The following is a 15,821-nucleotide window of genomic DNA, read 5'->3' on the forward strand; positions in this document are numbered from 1 at the left end:
TAATTCCTTGGGTGGCCCAGGGAGTGTGTGCTTCTCTTGGGGAATGTGTAGTGCCAGGTGAAGGTCTACCCTGCCCCACCGATGCTTTGATACTCTGTTCTGGGAGGAACGGTGAAAGCTTCAATCCACAGCCTCAGGAAGCCAAAACAAAGGCCCAGCCGCAGCCCACAGGGCTACAGCTGGACGTACTTCCGCTTTGCCCCAGCGCAAGCTCAGAGCAAATAGCGCTGGCCGGCCTGGTCCCCCCGTTCTCGAGTGCGCAGGCGCACAAGGAGCCCTCAGCGACCGGAGGCCGAGTCCCGCATCTGGGGGAAATCCCCGCCGAAGCCGATGGCGTTTCCTCTGGGCTTCGCACTGTTGCGGCAGTACAACAGCAGGGGAAAAGGAGTTATCGTCAGCGGGACGCGTCCCAAAAGTCAGCGAGTCTCCTAGGAATGCAAAAGGCCCTGGGTGCAGGCTCCCATGGGCAGCGTCTGCGAGACTGCAGGCCGACTGCGTCGATGAAGTGGAGCTTGCCCCGGGGCTCTGGCTCGCTGGGAATGGCCAGGGGCGGGGCCTGGAGCGAGGGCGGGTCTCGGCGGAACTCCTACGCGAGGGGCGGAGCCCGGGCTCGCGGTGGCCCGGTCAGGACCCGGGCGAAGCTGCCGGGTAGTCTCTGGGAGGCGGGGCCGGGGAGGAAGCGGCGGGGTGAGAAGGCTCCTAAGCTGAGGAAGCCGACTGCTGAGCTGCGCAGGGACCCCGACCGGAGGTCCCCGACCCGAGGCCCAGAGGGAAACCAGGGAGCCCAGGCCATGCAGCCCATGCTGCGCCTCCCTCGCCTTGGCTTTCTCGGTCCCTCTTCCTCCCGTTACCCACGGAAGACCTCTCCTGGTCCTTCTCTCATTCGTGAATGATCCCATCATGCTTATGGCTCACCAGCTCCAAGTCCTCGTATCCAGCCCAGACCTCTCTCCTCTGCGCGCCAGCCCCTGGACATCTCCACTCTGACGTCCTCGGGCCTCTCAAACACCCTGTTCCAAATGACCTCAGCCATCCCCAGTCTGCCTCTCGTTTTCCCTGTGTCAGCCCTGGCCCTGCCACCTTCCAGGGGCTCCAGCCAGAAACCTGGCCACTACTGTAGATGCCACAACTCTTAGTAACTTGCATCCAGTCTTTCCACGAGGTCGTGGAAAATCTGCCCACTTCTCCCCACTGTCACTGCTATCACTGAGTTTAAGTCACCACTATACCTCCCACTGGACTGTGGCTACAGCCGCCTCCCTGCAGCCAAAGAGCTCTGACATCCAGATCTCACCTCATCAATCTCCCTTTGAACATCAACCACATGACCAGATCCTAGTTTTCTGCAGACACACCCTCAGTGACCAGAGCTTCCACACTAGTCCACAACCAGGAAGAACTGGCAGTCTTGGGAACTGCTAATCCACGATCCCTAGTGCACCTTCACAACCCTTTCTGATCCGGCTTCTTTGACCATGGGTTCCTGTGTGTGCCTTGGCTCTAGTCCAACAGGCCCCAGCCAGACTGGTCCTACCAGGATACCTCTGACGTCTCTGCCTGGTGAACTCCTACCCAACCTTCAAAACTGAGCCCTCATTACCTCCTCCATGAAGCCTTCCTGATCCTCAGATGCTGTGTTTCTCAGAGCCTAGCTCATCCTGCCAGCACCTAAGTTAACAGACCCAGGGCCTAGGTCTCACCATGGAGCTTCAGCCAGCCTAGGGAAGGGACTGGAATAGGCATGAGATGCTGGGCAAGTCTGCCCTGTCTGGGCCTCAGGTCCAGAAAACATAGGATTTAGACAAAGTCCAAGTTTGGACTTGATGATGCCACTTAGAGGACCATAGGCTGGTGAGGAGAGAAGCGGGTCAAGGGCCCATTTCCTCCAGGACATGGAAACAGCCCCAGTCAACTGAGGCGGAGATGCCACCACCTCTGGAATTGGGCCCTGCAAGAAGTGGCCAGGTGGGTGGAGAGAGGATGAGGCCTGGGGGCTCAGTGGCTTCAGAGAGAAGAATGAGGCCTGCACCGAGGTGCAGGGCCTTGTGATGCATGGCCAGGGTAGGTGTGGGCCGTGGCCACCTCCTTCCCTGCAGAACCAAATAAACGTTATGGGAGAGAAGCCAAGCAGTGGCCTGGCCGCAGGGACCCCTCAGCGAGTGCCAGCCCATCTCTGAGCCAGTGTTCCCAGGGCCTGTCCTGACTGCTCCGAGGAGTCTGGCTGGGGCCTCTGGAGGCAAAGCCCCTGGCCCTGCCCTGTCTTGGACACATATTCAGACGCAGACAGCAGTGGCTTCTTTACTCCCTGAAGTCCTCTTTTCTCACAGAATATTTACAAACAGGGAAGGGGTGGAGGCCACCAAATAAAGGGCTGGGGAGGGGGGCAGTGCTAAGACGCGCCTCTGCGCAGGGAGAGTTCCTGAGAAGGGCCCAGTGTGACCACGGTGCCCTCAGGGGCCCAGGTGGTCCCAGGTGGCTCAGGCCAGGTCAGCGGTGGGAGAGCCCAGCTGCTTGGAGGCCAGGAGCAGGCGTGTGGCTGCGCTCTCAGACTCTGCCTGCAGCCGTCGGTTGTTGTGTCTCAGGCTCCGCACCTCCTCCTCCAGGGCTGCCCTGTCCGCCTTCTCCTGGGGTGGCCGGGGAAGACAAGAGTCAGAGCCGCCAGCCCCTTTCCTGGGGCAGCCTTGTGACTCCCCCCAAGCCCAGCCCACCCCTCACCTTCTGCAGGTCCTCCTGCAGCTTCCTGAGCATGGACTCCAAGTGAGAGACCTTCTCTGAGAGGTTCCCAGGCTCTGGCCTGAGGACATGGGGGTCAAGACTCAGCAAGACCAAGGCAGGGCGCAGCGCACGAGCTGACTCTCAGCCCCACCTAATGAGAGGGGCCCCGCCAGTCTTCTATGCATATGTGGCAGCAGAGCCGGGACAGAGCTCCACCCCAGCGGACAGGCATGAAGTGGGGGGTCATGTGGGCAGGTAAAGCGGCTGTGGGGAGTTGGGGAGCTTACTCAGCATCAGACTTTGGAGTTCCCTTAGGGTCTCCGCTCTCTGGGATGGGCTGTCCTGTGGGGACAGAGGGATCAGGTGGGCAGTCAGAAAGGGGGCAAGAGCACTGCCCAGGCTTACTGCAGCACCCTGGTGGCCTCACCCTCTCGGGACAGCGACTCCAGAATGGTGTTGCAAGTGGAGGCGATCTCCGAGATGGCCTGCCACTCATCCTCCAGGGTCCCACTGCCTGCCTCCGACATGACTGTGGGCACAAGGAGCAGGCTGAGCTGGGGAAGCCCAGAAGCACCCCCCGACCCCTCCCCTGCTCTCCTGGGTCCAGACTTACTCCTGCTGATGGAGTTCCGCAGAGACAAGGTACGTGGCAGAAAGGAGGCCCTCAGCTCTGGAGCCGGGTTGCCCTTGTCCTCAGAGCCACTGGGACTGCCTGGCCCGTCCTGTGCGACAGAAGTGGATACCGATTCAGTGATGCCCACTGTCACCACTGTGCCACTGGGCTCCAGAGCCCGGTTTCTGCTCACCTGGGTCAGGGGTGCCTCACTGTCAGCACTGGGTACTGATGGCTTGGCCGTGGTGGCCAGGAGGAGATCCGGGGTGGTGGTGGGCAGGACTGGGGCCTCATCTGACAGGGAGCTGGGGAGAGCAGGGGTGGCTCAGAAAGGGAAGCCGCTTTTCCAGAGGCCTGGAGGAGAGGGAAGGCCAAGAGTGTGCACCTGCGTGGTGACAACGAGTTCTGGCTGTGCAGGAACTCGGTCCTCTCCTCGGCCAGATCCCCAGGCACTGGAGGACTGCCACCATCTTGCAGGCACAGGTGCAGCAGCTGTTTTGTGGTGGGCAGCAGGGTCACCCCCTGGACCTCATCCTGCACAGGCTCTGGGGCCCCCCGCCGGCTGGGCTCCTGCAGAGACAGCATGTACAGCTCCGAAAAACTCCTGTGGAGGGGGACAGAGTCAGGCAGGACTTCCCCAGTCCCCAGCGTCCTGCATCACCAGCCCCACCCCCAGCCCAGCTCACTACCAGGAGCAGGAGAGCTCCCCAGCTTCCAGACAACAGTGAAAAATGTCTGCCTGGTTACTGGCCATTTTTCCAGACCATGGTTCAAATTCCAGTGCTGCCCCTGGATATCCCAAGCAAATCACTCTGAACATCAATTTCTCCATCTGTGAAACGGGGATAATAGTACCAACCTCATAGTGTGCTGTGAGGGTTTAAATAAGACGTTTAAATTGCTTAAATCCCAAAACTACTGTCTGTAGCCAAATCCAACCTGTGCCTTTTCCTTTTCTTTTCTAAAGCAGATGTGCCAGCTGCTGTACTGCAAGCTAAGCATGGATTTTACTTTTTTTTTGTTTTTTTTTTTTGAGATGGAGTTTTGCTCTTGTTGCCCAGGCTGGAGTGCAGTGGCATGATCACAGCTCACTGCAACCTCCTCCGCCTCCTGGGTTCAAGTGAGTCTCCTGCCTCAGCCTCCCGAGTAGCTGGGATTACAGGCATCTGCCATCATGCCTGGCTAATTTTTGTATTTTTAGTAGAGACGGGTTTCACCATGTTGGCCAGGCTGGTCTCGAACTCCTGACCTCAGGTGATCCACTTGCCTCAGCCTCCCGAAGTGCTGGGATTACAGGTGTGAGCCACCGCACCCAGTCCGGATTTTACATTTTTAACTAGTAGAAAAATCAAAATAATATTTCATGATAAGTGAAAATCATATAAAATCCAAATTTCAGTGTCTGTAAAGTTTTAGCGAGATACAGGCACATTTATTTATTCATTTACCTACAACGACAGAGTAGCTGCGGCAGAGACCAGATGGTCCAGAAAGCCTAAAATATTTATTATTTGGGCATTTGCAGAAAATGTTTGCCTACCCCTGGCTTAGCACAGGAAATTATCAATAGTGTGTAATGTGTGTGGTGGTGGCGGGGGGCGGGGGTCAACACTTTAAAAAAAAAAAAAGAAAAAACAGATAGTCCGGGCTATTTGATCTTTTAAGCAGTGGGAGCAAGGCGCTTAACTGGTCCCATTCTACATATGAAGAAAGAGGTTCAGGGCGTGGTGGCTCACGCCTTTAATCCCAGAACTTTGGGAGGGCCAGGCGGGTGGAGCACCTGAGGTCAGGAGTTCGAGACCAGCCTGACCAACATGGTGAAACCCCGTCTCTACTACAAGTACAAAAAATTAGCCGGCTGTGGTGGTGCGTGCCTGTAATGCCAGCTACAAGACAGGCTGAGGCAGGGGAATTGCTTGAATCGGGGAGGCGGAGATTGCAATAAGCCAAGATCACGCCACTGCACTCCAGCTTGGGCAACAAGAGTGAAACTTCGTCTCAAAAAAAAAAAAAAATAAGAGAGAGGAGCGAGAGAGAGGAGAGAGAAGAGAGGAAGAGAGGGGAGAGAGAAAGAGAGAAGAAGGAAGGGGAGAGAGAGAGAGAGAAGGAAGGGGAGAGAGAGAGAGAGAAGAAGGAAGGGAAGAGAGAGAGAAGGAGGAAGGGGGGGGGACAGAGAGAGAGAGAGAGAGAGAGAGAGAGAGAGAGGCTGAGACTCAGACGGGCTAAGAGACCAGAGATTCTTTCTAAAAGGAAAGGTATCCACAAGGGGTTCCTGAAACTGCTAATGGCGACCCGAGAGGCACAGACTGTGCGGTGGCCAACTGCCGGCCTTCCCACCTCCCCGCGTCCCCGGCACCCTGACCTGCGGGGCCGGCCGCTCTCGTCGGGGGGCAGGACGGTGACGCAGACCTTGGGCGCCGAGCGCAGCAGCTGGGCAGCGGCCTCGGGCCGGAGGCTGGGCAGCGTCTGGCCGCACACGCGCAGCAGGCGCGCCCCGGGCCGCAGCCCCGCCGTCTCGGCGAACGTGAAGCGCTCCACGTGCGTGACGAAGCCCTCGGCGTCCACCTCGAAGCCCAGGCGGCCTTGACCGTCGCGGGGCAGCGCCAGCTCGCGGGTCTCGCAGCCGCGGCTCACCAGCTGAGGGCGGGGCGGGGCGAGTGGGCGGGGCTGCCGGGAGGTGGGGCCGCCCCAGCGCCCGCCCCCTGGACTGCGTCCCAGGCCACATGGAAAGTTCCACAGCCCCCGAGGGTCGCGTGTGCCACCGCCCGAGGGATGAGGACCAGAAGTCGCTTACTCGAGGGCACCAGTTCCGGCCTTGCCAAGCCCCAGGGCTAGCTCTGTCCTCCTCGACTTTCCCTTCCGCAGGAGTGGGGGACAAAGGCGGAGGGAAGGATCCAAAGCAGGCCCCGCCCCGCCGCGCGCAGGTGCCCCAGTGTCCCGCTCAGGCTCACCTGCAGGCGCGCCACCACCTCGCCCACGGCTTGGCCAGGGGACCCGTCGAAGCGCAGCGTGATCGCCTCCCCGCGGCCGTGGTACAGGTCCAGCTGCTGCTCGGAGAAGGTCCAGGCCAGCACGTCGCGACAGGCGCAATTGAACACTACGCGGCCGTCGCGCGGCGCCACCAGCACCAGAGCCTCGGCCGAGATGCCCAGCAGGCAGGGCACCTCGGCGCCTTCGGGGCCGCTCGCCTGAGCCCCGGCGGCGACCCGCGCCCCGGACGCAGCGCGCACGCCCCACACCAGTGAGCCAGCTGCCTGCAGCTCGGCGCCCGGGCCCCGAGGGGCTGCCCGGCGCCTCCCCCCTAGGGAAGGCAAGCCGAAGCGTGAGGCCGAGTCCAGCGACGTAGTGGTCACTTCGTTGGTGGCCAGGTCTTGCAGGTACTGCTGGCGGGTGCGTGTGGCCATGGCGTGGAACTGGCGTGCGTGGCCGGCCGCCTGCTCGCCATTCAGCGCCTTGGCCAGCAGGAAGGCGCGGAAGTCGGCGTTGGCCGCGAAGGGGCCTCCGCCAGCAGGCAGAGCTGGCCCGAAGGCCGGGGTGTCCTGGGTACGGCTCACGGCCACCCTGCGGGGAGGGAGGTGGAAATGAGGGGCAGCAGGACGCCATGCCCACGGGAGACCTGGGACCACACCGGTGCCTACCTGTAGGAGGTGTGCGGTGTGCAGGGTGCGTGTGCCCGCACCACTAGGAACACGTGTTGGAAGTGTGAGCGGATGGTGGCGGGGCAGAAGGGCTTGCTGCCAGGCTCCTGGAACACGATGGTCACAATGTCGTTGCCAATGTGACGCTTCCGCAGGAGCTGGGGGTTGGATAGTTGGGGCTCATGATGAGGCCTGCCATGCCCCAAACCCCTCCTTATTCAAGCAGGAGAAAGCCAAGACACCAATGGCTCTCCACTGCCCCTGGTGAAGACCTAGGGTGTTTGCCTTTGGGAAGGGGCCACCAGAGGGGCGGGTTGTTGGGGCCAACAGAGCTCCAGCCAAAGCTCAAATGTCATGGACCATGCAGGGCCCTCCATGGTTCCCAGAAGCCCCACCCCCACGCTGGTCCCCCTCACACCTGCTGCTGGTTGTTGGGGGTGTAAGGCAGCATCGTGGACACGTGGAACATGATCTCGTGGTCCTGGTACGTGGTGTAGAGGGAGTGTGTGCCTGTGGAATCCGCTGTGGCCAGGGAGTTAGGGACACAGAAGGAGAAAACAAGGGGAACTGAGTGACTTGAACTTGCCACTCCTGTCTGCACACAGGAGCCTCTGTGCCCCAAACAGCAGGTAGACAACCAGTCATGCCACCAGCCAATGCCCAGCCAGTGAGATCCAAGGGCCTCATCCCTGGGTGCCCCTCCTCCCCTCCCTCCACAGGCTCCAGCCCCATGCCAGAGTGAAGGGGGGTCAGGATGGGAGCGTTGAAATAGAATGAAGACAGAAATGAGAAGGGGTCTCAGAGAGAGGCCAGGGTCAGGTGTCCTAGGAGAACAGGTGTCACTCCAGGCCCAAGCATGTGTGGTATGCTGGGAAAGTGAAAGGCAGGCAGGGGTGCTCAGTACAACACCTCCCAGGGGTCCTGGGGCCCCTTCCACCAGGGAGGCAGGGGCACCTCTCTTCCATGAGGCTGAGCTGCTGGAATGTGTTTGGTGGAGGGGTAGTGCCCCCAAACCACTTTAGCCCTAGCTCAGGCAGTAGGGTACTTGGGCCTTGAGGGACAGTCCCAGCCCCTCCTCTCAGCCCATAGTTTGGCCCTTATAGCCCTGACTCAGATCCTCAGCTTACACAAAGAACTCTCCAGCCCCCAGCCCCAGGATTGTATGGACAAAGGAGTGACAAGGCAATTCGTGCTCACCCCTTCAGCACAGATTTGCTCCCACCCCTCCTGCCCCTGGGCCTCACTTTTGGTATCTAGTTGGGCCCGGTAACTCTCAAAGCCTTTGAGCCGCACCACATCGCCCAGCAAGGTGAGAAACTGCATGAAGGCTGGTCCCGCCTCCTGGTTGTTGTACATCTCCTCCTCTGAGCCCTGGCCCGCCCGGCAGTACAGGATGCCCACCTTGCGCTGGAAACTCAGCTGTGGGTAGGAGACAGAAGGCATAGGTCTCAGTCCCCCACAGCCCCACCCCACCAGCTCTTAGGGAATGGATGGGACGCTGGCCTGGGCTGAGCACCAGCCCTCTCTGAGCCACTTGTGTCCTTGCCTGTCAGGTGAGTACAGTCTGTTGTGCTCCTCGTGCTTGGGAGGGCACAGGTAGGAAGGGATGGGAGGAGGCTGGTTCCCATGTGGCAGTAGAGAAGGTGATTCACAGAAAGAACCCTTCCAATAAACATACACATTATCATCCTCCTTATCTCAAGGCTGGACTGTCCTCTCCACCCCTGAATCCAAAGCACCCCCACCCCAGCCCCTTCAGGCCTTGAGCCAGGCACCACCTCTGCCACCCATGCTCTCATTTCTGTGCCCTCTGTTCCTGGCTCTTCCCTCTGCGGATAACTGGATAACCGTGCCCAGCTCAAGGTGCTCTGAGCTCCTCCGAACAGCACAGGCTCCCTCCAGCAGTCACCTCCCTTTTCTACAACTAAACTTGTCTGCACTCACAGTCCCCACTTCCATTTCATTCCTCCCAACCCCCTGCACCTCCCACTCCCCATATGGACCGCAGATGTGGCCTCATCCTGGCACCCTCCCGGCCACAGCTGGCACTGAGGATAGCTGGAAACTCACCTTGCCTAGGGCCCCAGGGACCCCGTCCTCTTCTGCCTGGGCCTCTTCTCCACCCATGCTCCTCCCACTCCCTGGCTGCAGCAGGCATGACACCCCCATCTCTGCCTCCCACTCAGACCAGCCTACCAAACCCCAGGCCCTTTTCTCCAGCTGCCTAATGTCTCACCTTGCTGTGACTCCTCCACCCCGCTCCTCCTCCTTAAAGCACCACTCCTGGGGGCCAAGAAGCTGGGCAATCCTAGCACTTCACCTCTTCCAGTCAGCCACATGACTACCCAGTCCCTCTTGGACTGTCATCTCCTCTTCACCTCCACTATCGGATGCCACTGTGTCCAGCCTGGGCAATTGCAACAGGCTTCAGCCTGGCCTCCCCGCCCCATACAGTCTAGTCCCCATGCGGCAGCCAGAGAGTTGCCCCTCTCAGATCTGCACTGGATCCCTCCATGGCTCCCCAGTGCCCATGGTAACAAATGCAAGCTTCTCCCCAGCCCCTCCCCACAATCCCGACCCCAGCCACGCTGAACTGACTGCCTACTGTGCCATGCTCTCATTCTCCAAGACTTTGCACAAGTTACTCCTTCTGACTAGAAAACACCTGCTTATCCAGGCTGGAGCCCTTTTATGTTCTCCCTCCTGGAAAACCCTGGCCAAGGAAGGGCTCTCAGCACTACCCTTGTGGCCCACGGAGCCCTCAACATTCCCCTTTCAGTGTTATCCTGCTCGTGTATTTCAGCAGTTCTCTGTGGGTCTCCTTCTCCCACCCAGCTGTGAGCTACTCAAGCAAAGCACCTGGTCTAGACCTGTCCCCAGCATCCAGTCTGAGGCCTGGCACCAAGAAGGTCTAAGAAATGTTTGTTGAATGACTGATGGGTTGAATGACCCAGAGGAGACTCAGCCAATAGGCAGCTTTCAGCATGGAGTGGGGGCTGGAAGGAGCCGCTCCAGGAAGCTGGAGCACCACATGTGAGAGGAAACCCAGCAGGGGCTGTGGGGGAAATTGGCCAGGAATGATGTGGGAACTGCAGGACCAGTGGGGTGAGTCAGACCAGGGCGTCTAGGGCTGTAAAGATCTTTTTAAAATGCAGACTCTGGGCCGAGTGCAGTGGCTCACGCCTGTAATCCCAGCACTTTGGGAGGCGGAGGTTGGCAGATCACCAGGTCAGGAGTTCGAAACCAGCGTGGCCAACATGGTAAAACCCAGTCTCTACTGCAAATACAAAACTTAGCTGGGCATGGTGGTGCGCACCTGTAATCCCAGCTACTCGGGAGGCTGAGGCAGGAGAATCGCTTGAACCCGGGAAGTGGAGGTTGCAGTGAGCTGAGATTGCACCATTGCACTCCAGCCTGGGTGACAGAGCGAGGCTCCATCTCTAAATAAATACATAAATAAATAAAGAGCAGACTCTGATTCAGATGGTCTGGGGTGGGGCCCCAGAATCTGCATTTCTAGATGATGTGGATACTGCTGGTCTACAGAGCTCACTTTGAGAAGCAAGGCTCCAGATGACCTCTGATACTTTCTCTCTGAAAATCTAGCTCTCCTGGGGTCACCACCCAGCCCAGGATCAGGGTCAAGGCTAGCGGTTTGGGAGCTGGGCAGGCTGGGTTCAGACTGGGGCCAGTTGTACGGCTGTGGGCTCCGCGGCCGGTCACTCACCACTTGCTCATCCAGTGTGAGCAGCGTCCGTGGTACCTTGGGTGAAGCTGAGCCCAGGCGCAGGCAGCTGGGGCTCAGCTGCGGCGCCACGTGTTCCAGAAGTTTCCTTGGGGACAGACCCCGTGGGGGCCCCGGCGGCAACGCGTCCTCCGAGATGGTGCCACGGAGGGTCCGGAGCTGAGGAAAGGGTGTAGGGGAACTCAGGATGCATACAGGGTGTCGGGGAGGCAACTCACGTCCTGATCCCGCGATCCCGGCCCACCTGCGTAGTCCGCACGATGACGCGGTAGCTGTGCAGGGTGCCCCCTCCGCTGCCCTCCTTCTCCTCCCGCCGCAGGCTCACTGCCACCGGGCCCAGCGACTCGTCCATCCCGAAGAAGTTCTGATGTTCTGGGGGACCGCGCCGAAGAAAATGATTGGTCCCGCCGGCTGGCAGCCCCGCCCCCGCTCGACCACGCGCATCACTAAGCTCCGCCCTCGGCCTCATCTCACCACCAAATGCTGACCCTAGACTAAGTCCCGCCCCTCTGTAGCCCCGAGCTCAACATCTTGATCTCAACCCTGATCCAGAGGTGGACCCAGACCCAGACCTAGATCCACGCAGCCAGCTCCCAGGCCTAAATCCTGCCTTGGCCCCGCCCACCACGCCCCCATTCTGTCTTCTGTGTCCTGGAGCCCTCTCCGCAGTGCAGGTGAGAACAAGGTTCACGGATGCAGGGCTTTGGGGCCTGAGTTTTCACCCCACAGAAATGCCCATAGGGAATCTCTCCCCAGCCCGGCAGGCTGAACCAGATGGAGGCAGAGGGACCAGCCCTGGCGAGGGGTGAGGGGCCAGGGATTCGCCTTAAGAAGGTGGTTGAAAGTGGGTCCAGGAGGACCCCAGCTCAGCTCTTGAGCCCTCCCAGGGCCAGGGACTTTACAGGAAATGGACAGTTCATGAGCCCTACTGTGTGCACTGCAGGTGACAGGGACCTCTTCTTCAGCACCCCTCCTCCCCTCCCTGGAACTGCCTTTCCTCACCTTTGCCATAGAAGTACTTGCGGTAGTAGCCAGCACCCAGGTCTGCGTGCTCCAGGCTGTAGGCCGAGGTTCGGTTCTGTGGCTCCTCCAGGATGGACACGGCCGCGTTGGGCAGTGCAGGGGGCACAGGTGGGGATGCTGGTCCACCCAGGCCTAGCTCACCCTCACCCCCGAGCTCACACACAAAGCCAGGTGCCCCATGCAGCAGGTCCGAGCTGGCAGCCTGGTCGTCCGCTGAAGCCAGGGTCCCAGAGCTGGCCTCTGAGTGGCTCCCCGTCCCCTGAGACCTCGGAGCCCAATCAAAGAGCAGGCTTTGCACGTCATAGTGGGCAAACCATCGAGGCTCAAGCACTGGCGGGAAGGCAGGCTCTGGTTCCTCGGCTGGCAGCCCCAGCAGTGCCAGCGGGTCAGTGAAGAGCCGGGTGGAAGTGGCTGCAGGGCGGCTGGCCTCTTCGTGGCTGTGGGCACGGGCACGGGGGCTGGCTGGCGTGGGGGGTCTGGCCTCGCCTGCATCACTGCCACTGCGCAGGAGCGGGCCCCGGACTGGCCTCGGATCGAAGGTGTGCGGTGTCAGCGGGGGCCGTGCTGGCTGGCGCAGCTTGCGGGCAAAGAGGTCATCCGTGGACGCAGGGGCCATGCCCCGCCGAGGGCTCCCCACACCGCCAGCCCACATGGGCATGTTCTATGGGCCTGACTCTCCGGGGGCTGGGCCGCATTGGCGGGCACGGGTGTTTGGTGCCCAGCCGGACGTTGCGGCAGCAGTTCCTGCCCTGAAGGAGGAGGGGGCTGTTCAGAGGGGCCTGGGCAGAAAACAGGAACCCAGGCCCCCAGCCTGGTCCTCCACCACCCGCGTTGGCTTCCGGCCCCCTCCGAGACCATCAAAGCTGCTTCCGCTTTCCAGGCCACTTCCTTGTCTGCCTAGGGCTGAGGTTTTCAGCCCCCTCCCCGGCTTAGCTGGGCAGGGCTAGAGGCTGGGCTGTTGGGTCTTGGCCCTGAGGGTCCTGGAGCCTGGGCAGTCCTGGGGCTTCCAGGGTGCCCCAGTTGCCACCCACACACCTTAGCTTTGGCCTGGGCCCAGAGTAAGGGTCCCACCAGGACCTAGCCCAACTGGACAGATGACTTGTATTGGCTGGGACGGGAAACCCAGGGGCCACTGGTGTCTGGGTCCTGCCCACTTAACAAAGGGAGGACGTCCTGTCCCCAGAGACCTTCCTCCCTGCCCCTCCCACTTCCTTCAGGGTCCCTGGAGAGCTGATCACCCACAGAGGTCTGATCTCAGTGCCCTGGACCTCAAGGCCTCAATACCACAAGGACACATGGGTTCCCAGGGGGGCAACGGCAGGGCAGCAGGAATGACAAGAGGACTTCCTTCAGCACAGGAAGTAGCCCCAACTGTGGGCCCAGCCCTCTGCCAGGCCCCTACATCCTGAGGAAGGTGCTGGGGTCACAGCAGCCGTCATGGGACCCCAGTCACCCTGGCCTGAAGGACAGGCCAGCTCACCTTCTTGCAGGCTACTGTGCACAGGCTTGGGCACAAGAGGAGTCACAATGACAGGGACCCATAGGGACCTCTGCCTACCTGGTCTCACTGATGCAGACAGGGAGATCTGAACCCCATGTGACAGATGGTCAAATGAGGTCCAGAGGAGATGCTCTTGCCTGAAGCAATTCCATGTCAGAACTAGGATTTGAACCTGGGTCTGTTCATCTTCAGGGCCTAAGCAGGGCTGCACCTGCCCACTGCTGTCTGTGTGCGTAGGTGTTGGGGGGTGGGTGTTGGGCTGAGGTTCAAGGTCTCACAGGATGCAAGATTGAGACACCCAAAGCCCCAGGGACCTGCTAAGTGCGGAAATGTGACGCCAGAGGCAGGTGCAAATGTTGGTGGGAGAACTTGAGGGAAGCCACGCCCAGGCAAGACCTGGATGGACTAGGCAGTGAGGACAGGGAGCTGGGGACCTTCCACTGGGGGTACAGGCATCTAATGGTGGGTCTTCCTGCAGTACCCAGCGACATCATGCAGGGCTGGGCCGGTGGAGAAGGGGCTCCACACACCCCTCGCCTGGGGCCTCCAGAACCAAGCAAGGGTCGGCTCCCCAGCCCAGGTGCCTTCTACCTTATTTCTCCTGAATAAACTCCCATGCTGACCTTGAGCTTCTGTTTTCTCATCTCTAAAATGGGGTTAACTGGCTGGGCGCAGTGGCTCAGGCCTGTAAGCCCAGCACTTTGGGAGGCCAAGGTTGGGGGGGGGGGAATCACCGGAGGTCAGGAGTTCGAGACCAGCCTGGCCAACACGGTGAAACCCTGTCTCTACTAAAAATGCAAAAATTAGCCGGCTGTGGTGGTGCGTGCCTGTAGTCCCAGCTACTCGGGAGGCTGAGGCAGGAGAATCACTTAAACCTGGGAGGCGGAGGTTGCAGTGAGTCGAGATCACACCACTGAACTCCAGCCTGGGCGACAGAACGAGACTCTGTCTCAAAAACAAAACAAAACAAAAAACCTGGGGTTAACTATTTCTGTCCCCTCCCAAGGCTGTTGAGAGACTGAGAAGAGTAAGGTGTCGCTAGCTATCTGTGTATGTGAAGGGTGTAGCCCCTGGCTCCATGAGCCAAGCTCTGGGCACATCCAGCGCTCGGGCCTGGGCTATAGTGTGTGAAGGAGTAGGAGGCCATGAGGGAGGGGGTCTGTGCAAGCCCCGCTCCGTGTGGGCTGAGCTCTGCACGCTTGGAAGTGAGCTCTGTGCATGTGTGCACCCAGCCTGTGGGCTGCCTCTTGCTGTGGCTCAGTGCCAGGCTCTGGCGCTGCCTTGAGGGGTGTTCTTGGGCTCTGCCCCCCACCCTGAAGCTTCACACAGGGTCCATTGAGGCCAGGACATTCCTCCGGGTCTGTGTCACTAGGGGTGGGGGGAAAGGGCCGGCCCCGCCCCCACAGATCCGGAAGGCCTGGCTGCCCCAGGAGGAGGAGCTGGCCACTTCCCAGCACATCTGGAGGTCATGACCCCATTTCGGCTGCCAGGGGGCGCGACAGATGTTTCCTCCCAGGCCAGGCGAGGGACTGGGGTGGAGGCCGCCTAAGGAGAAAAGGAGCCTCAGAATAAGGGGGAGCCCCGCACACACTTGCAGTGTTGAGGGGGAGGGGGGTCACAGCACCGCCACCAGGAGTCAGGAGCCGCCGCCTCCACTCACCGGTTTGCTGGCCAGGCTAAGCCGTCACACAGAGGAAGTAGGAACGGCTGGTCAGAGACAGGGGGCTGGACATATTGACTCGGGACTGAACTGGAGCCCGGAGGGAAGTTGGGAGGGTGCTGGTGGCGAACGTGGCGAGGACCCCACTCCCATACACATCACCCGGGCCCACGGCTAGGCCCTCTCCCCTGACGGGCCCGACAGCAGTGCCTCCCGTCCCTTGCTCCCACCAGTACCTCTGGGGCTCCCGCCCAGCCGCCGCCGCCCGCGCTGGGGTCCCGCTGACGCTCTCCCGCTACAGCTCCCGGCGCCGGCTCCGCCTGGGGGCGGGGCCGTGCCGGGGGCGGGGCCATGTTGGGGGCGGGACCAGCCGGGAGCCGTCTGCGGCGGGAAGCGCAGCGGCGGGGATTTCAGGCCAGGCGGCGGTCATCCCCGAGCAGCACTGATTCTAAGGCTATTTCCTCGGCTAAGAAACCTGTGCCTGCCTTCCAGACCAACCGGGGGTAGCCCCACCTAGCGTCCAGTTCTCTGCCAGTATACAGCAGATGCTCAAGAGTCTGCCACTACTTTATGGAGCACTTGCTAAGCACCGGGCCCTGGGCAACTGTTCCACTAGTGCGCTCTCATTTATTCATAAAACACCTTAGACAGGTGTCATCTCTTTACGCCTTGGAGCAACTGAGGTCCAGAGAAAGGCTTTTGCCAAGGACAAGCCTGATAAATGTAGGAGCCACCAGACCTGGAAGTCTCTGACCATATGGTGGGAAATGGCAGACACTACCCTTCAGATGAAGGCTTGAAAAGGGAGCAGTCCTGCAGGGAAGAGGACCCGGTTCTACCTGAACCCCACCTTGGTCTGCCCTTGATATCTACCAGACTTCAGCCCCACATCCTTCACCCCTCTGTGTGCTTGTCCATCCCAACGT

The 15,821-nt window shown here is 60.3% G+C and overlaps 1 protein-coding gene across 4 annotated transcripts; it reads right to left on the bottom strand.

The window, feature by feature from the left end:
• Positions 1–2,282: 2,282 nt before the first annotated feature.
• Positions 2,283–15,217, bottom strand: SIPA1 (signal-induced proliferation-associated 1). Of its 4 annotated transcripts, XM_025358327.1 has the most exons (17): positions 13,293–13,442; positions 11,714–12,483; positions 10,956–11,083; positions 10,694–10,870; positions 8,211–8,385; positions 7,385–7,488; positions 6,967–7,124; positions 6,682–6,889; positions 6,280–6,375; positions 5,691–5,965; positions 3,714–3,932; positions 3,522–3,633; positions 3,329–3,437; positions 3,143–3,244; positions 3,003–3,057; positions 2,716–2,794; positions 2,283–2,624 (listed from the first exon to the last, which is right to left on the bottom strand). In XM_025358327.1, the coding sequence occupies exons 2-17, from the start codon at positions 12,390–12,392 to the stop codon at positions 2,478–2,480; spliced, it is 2,823 nt and encodes a 940-aa protein (XP_025214112.1). In that variant the 5' UTR covers positions 12,393–12,483; positions 13,293–13,442; the 3' UTR covers positions 2,283–2,477. The 4 variants fall into 4 exon arrangements, with proteins under 4 accessions (XP_025214112.1, XP_025214110.1, XP_025214111.1 ...); XM_025358325.1 differs by lacking the exon at positions 13,293–13,442 and adding an exon at positions 15,132–15,217 and having other exon boundaries at positions 6,280–6,889; XM_025358326.1 differs by having other exon boundaries at positions 6,280–6,889; positions 11,714–12,513; positions 13,019–13,525.
• Between the last annotated feature and the right edge of the window lie 604 nt (positions 15,218–15,821).

The sequence above is a fragment of the Theropithecus gelada genome, chromosome 14, assembly GCF_003255815.1.
Source record: "Theropithecus gelada isolate Dixy chromosome 14, Tgel_1.0, whole genome shotgun sequence".
Taxonomy (NCBI): Eukaryota; Metazoa; Chordata; class Mammalia; order Primates; family Cercopithecidae; genus Theropithecus; species Theropithecus gelada.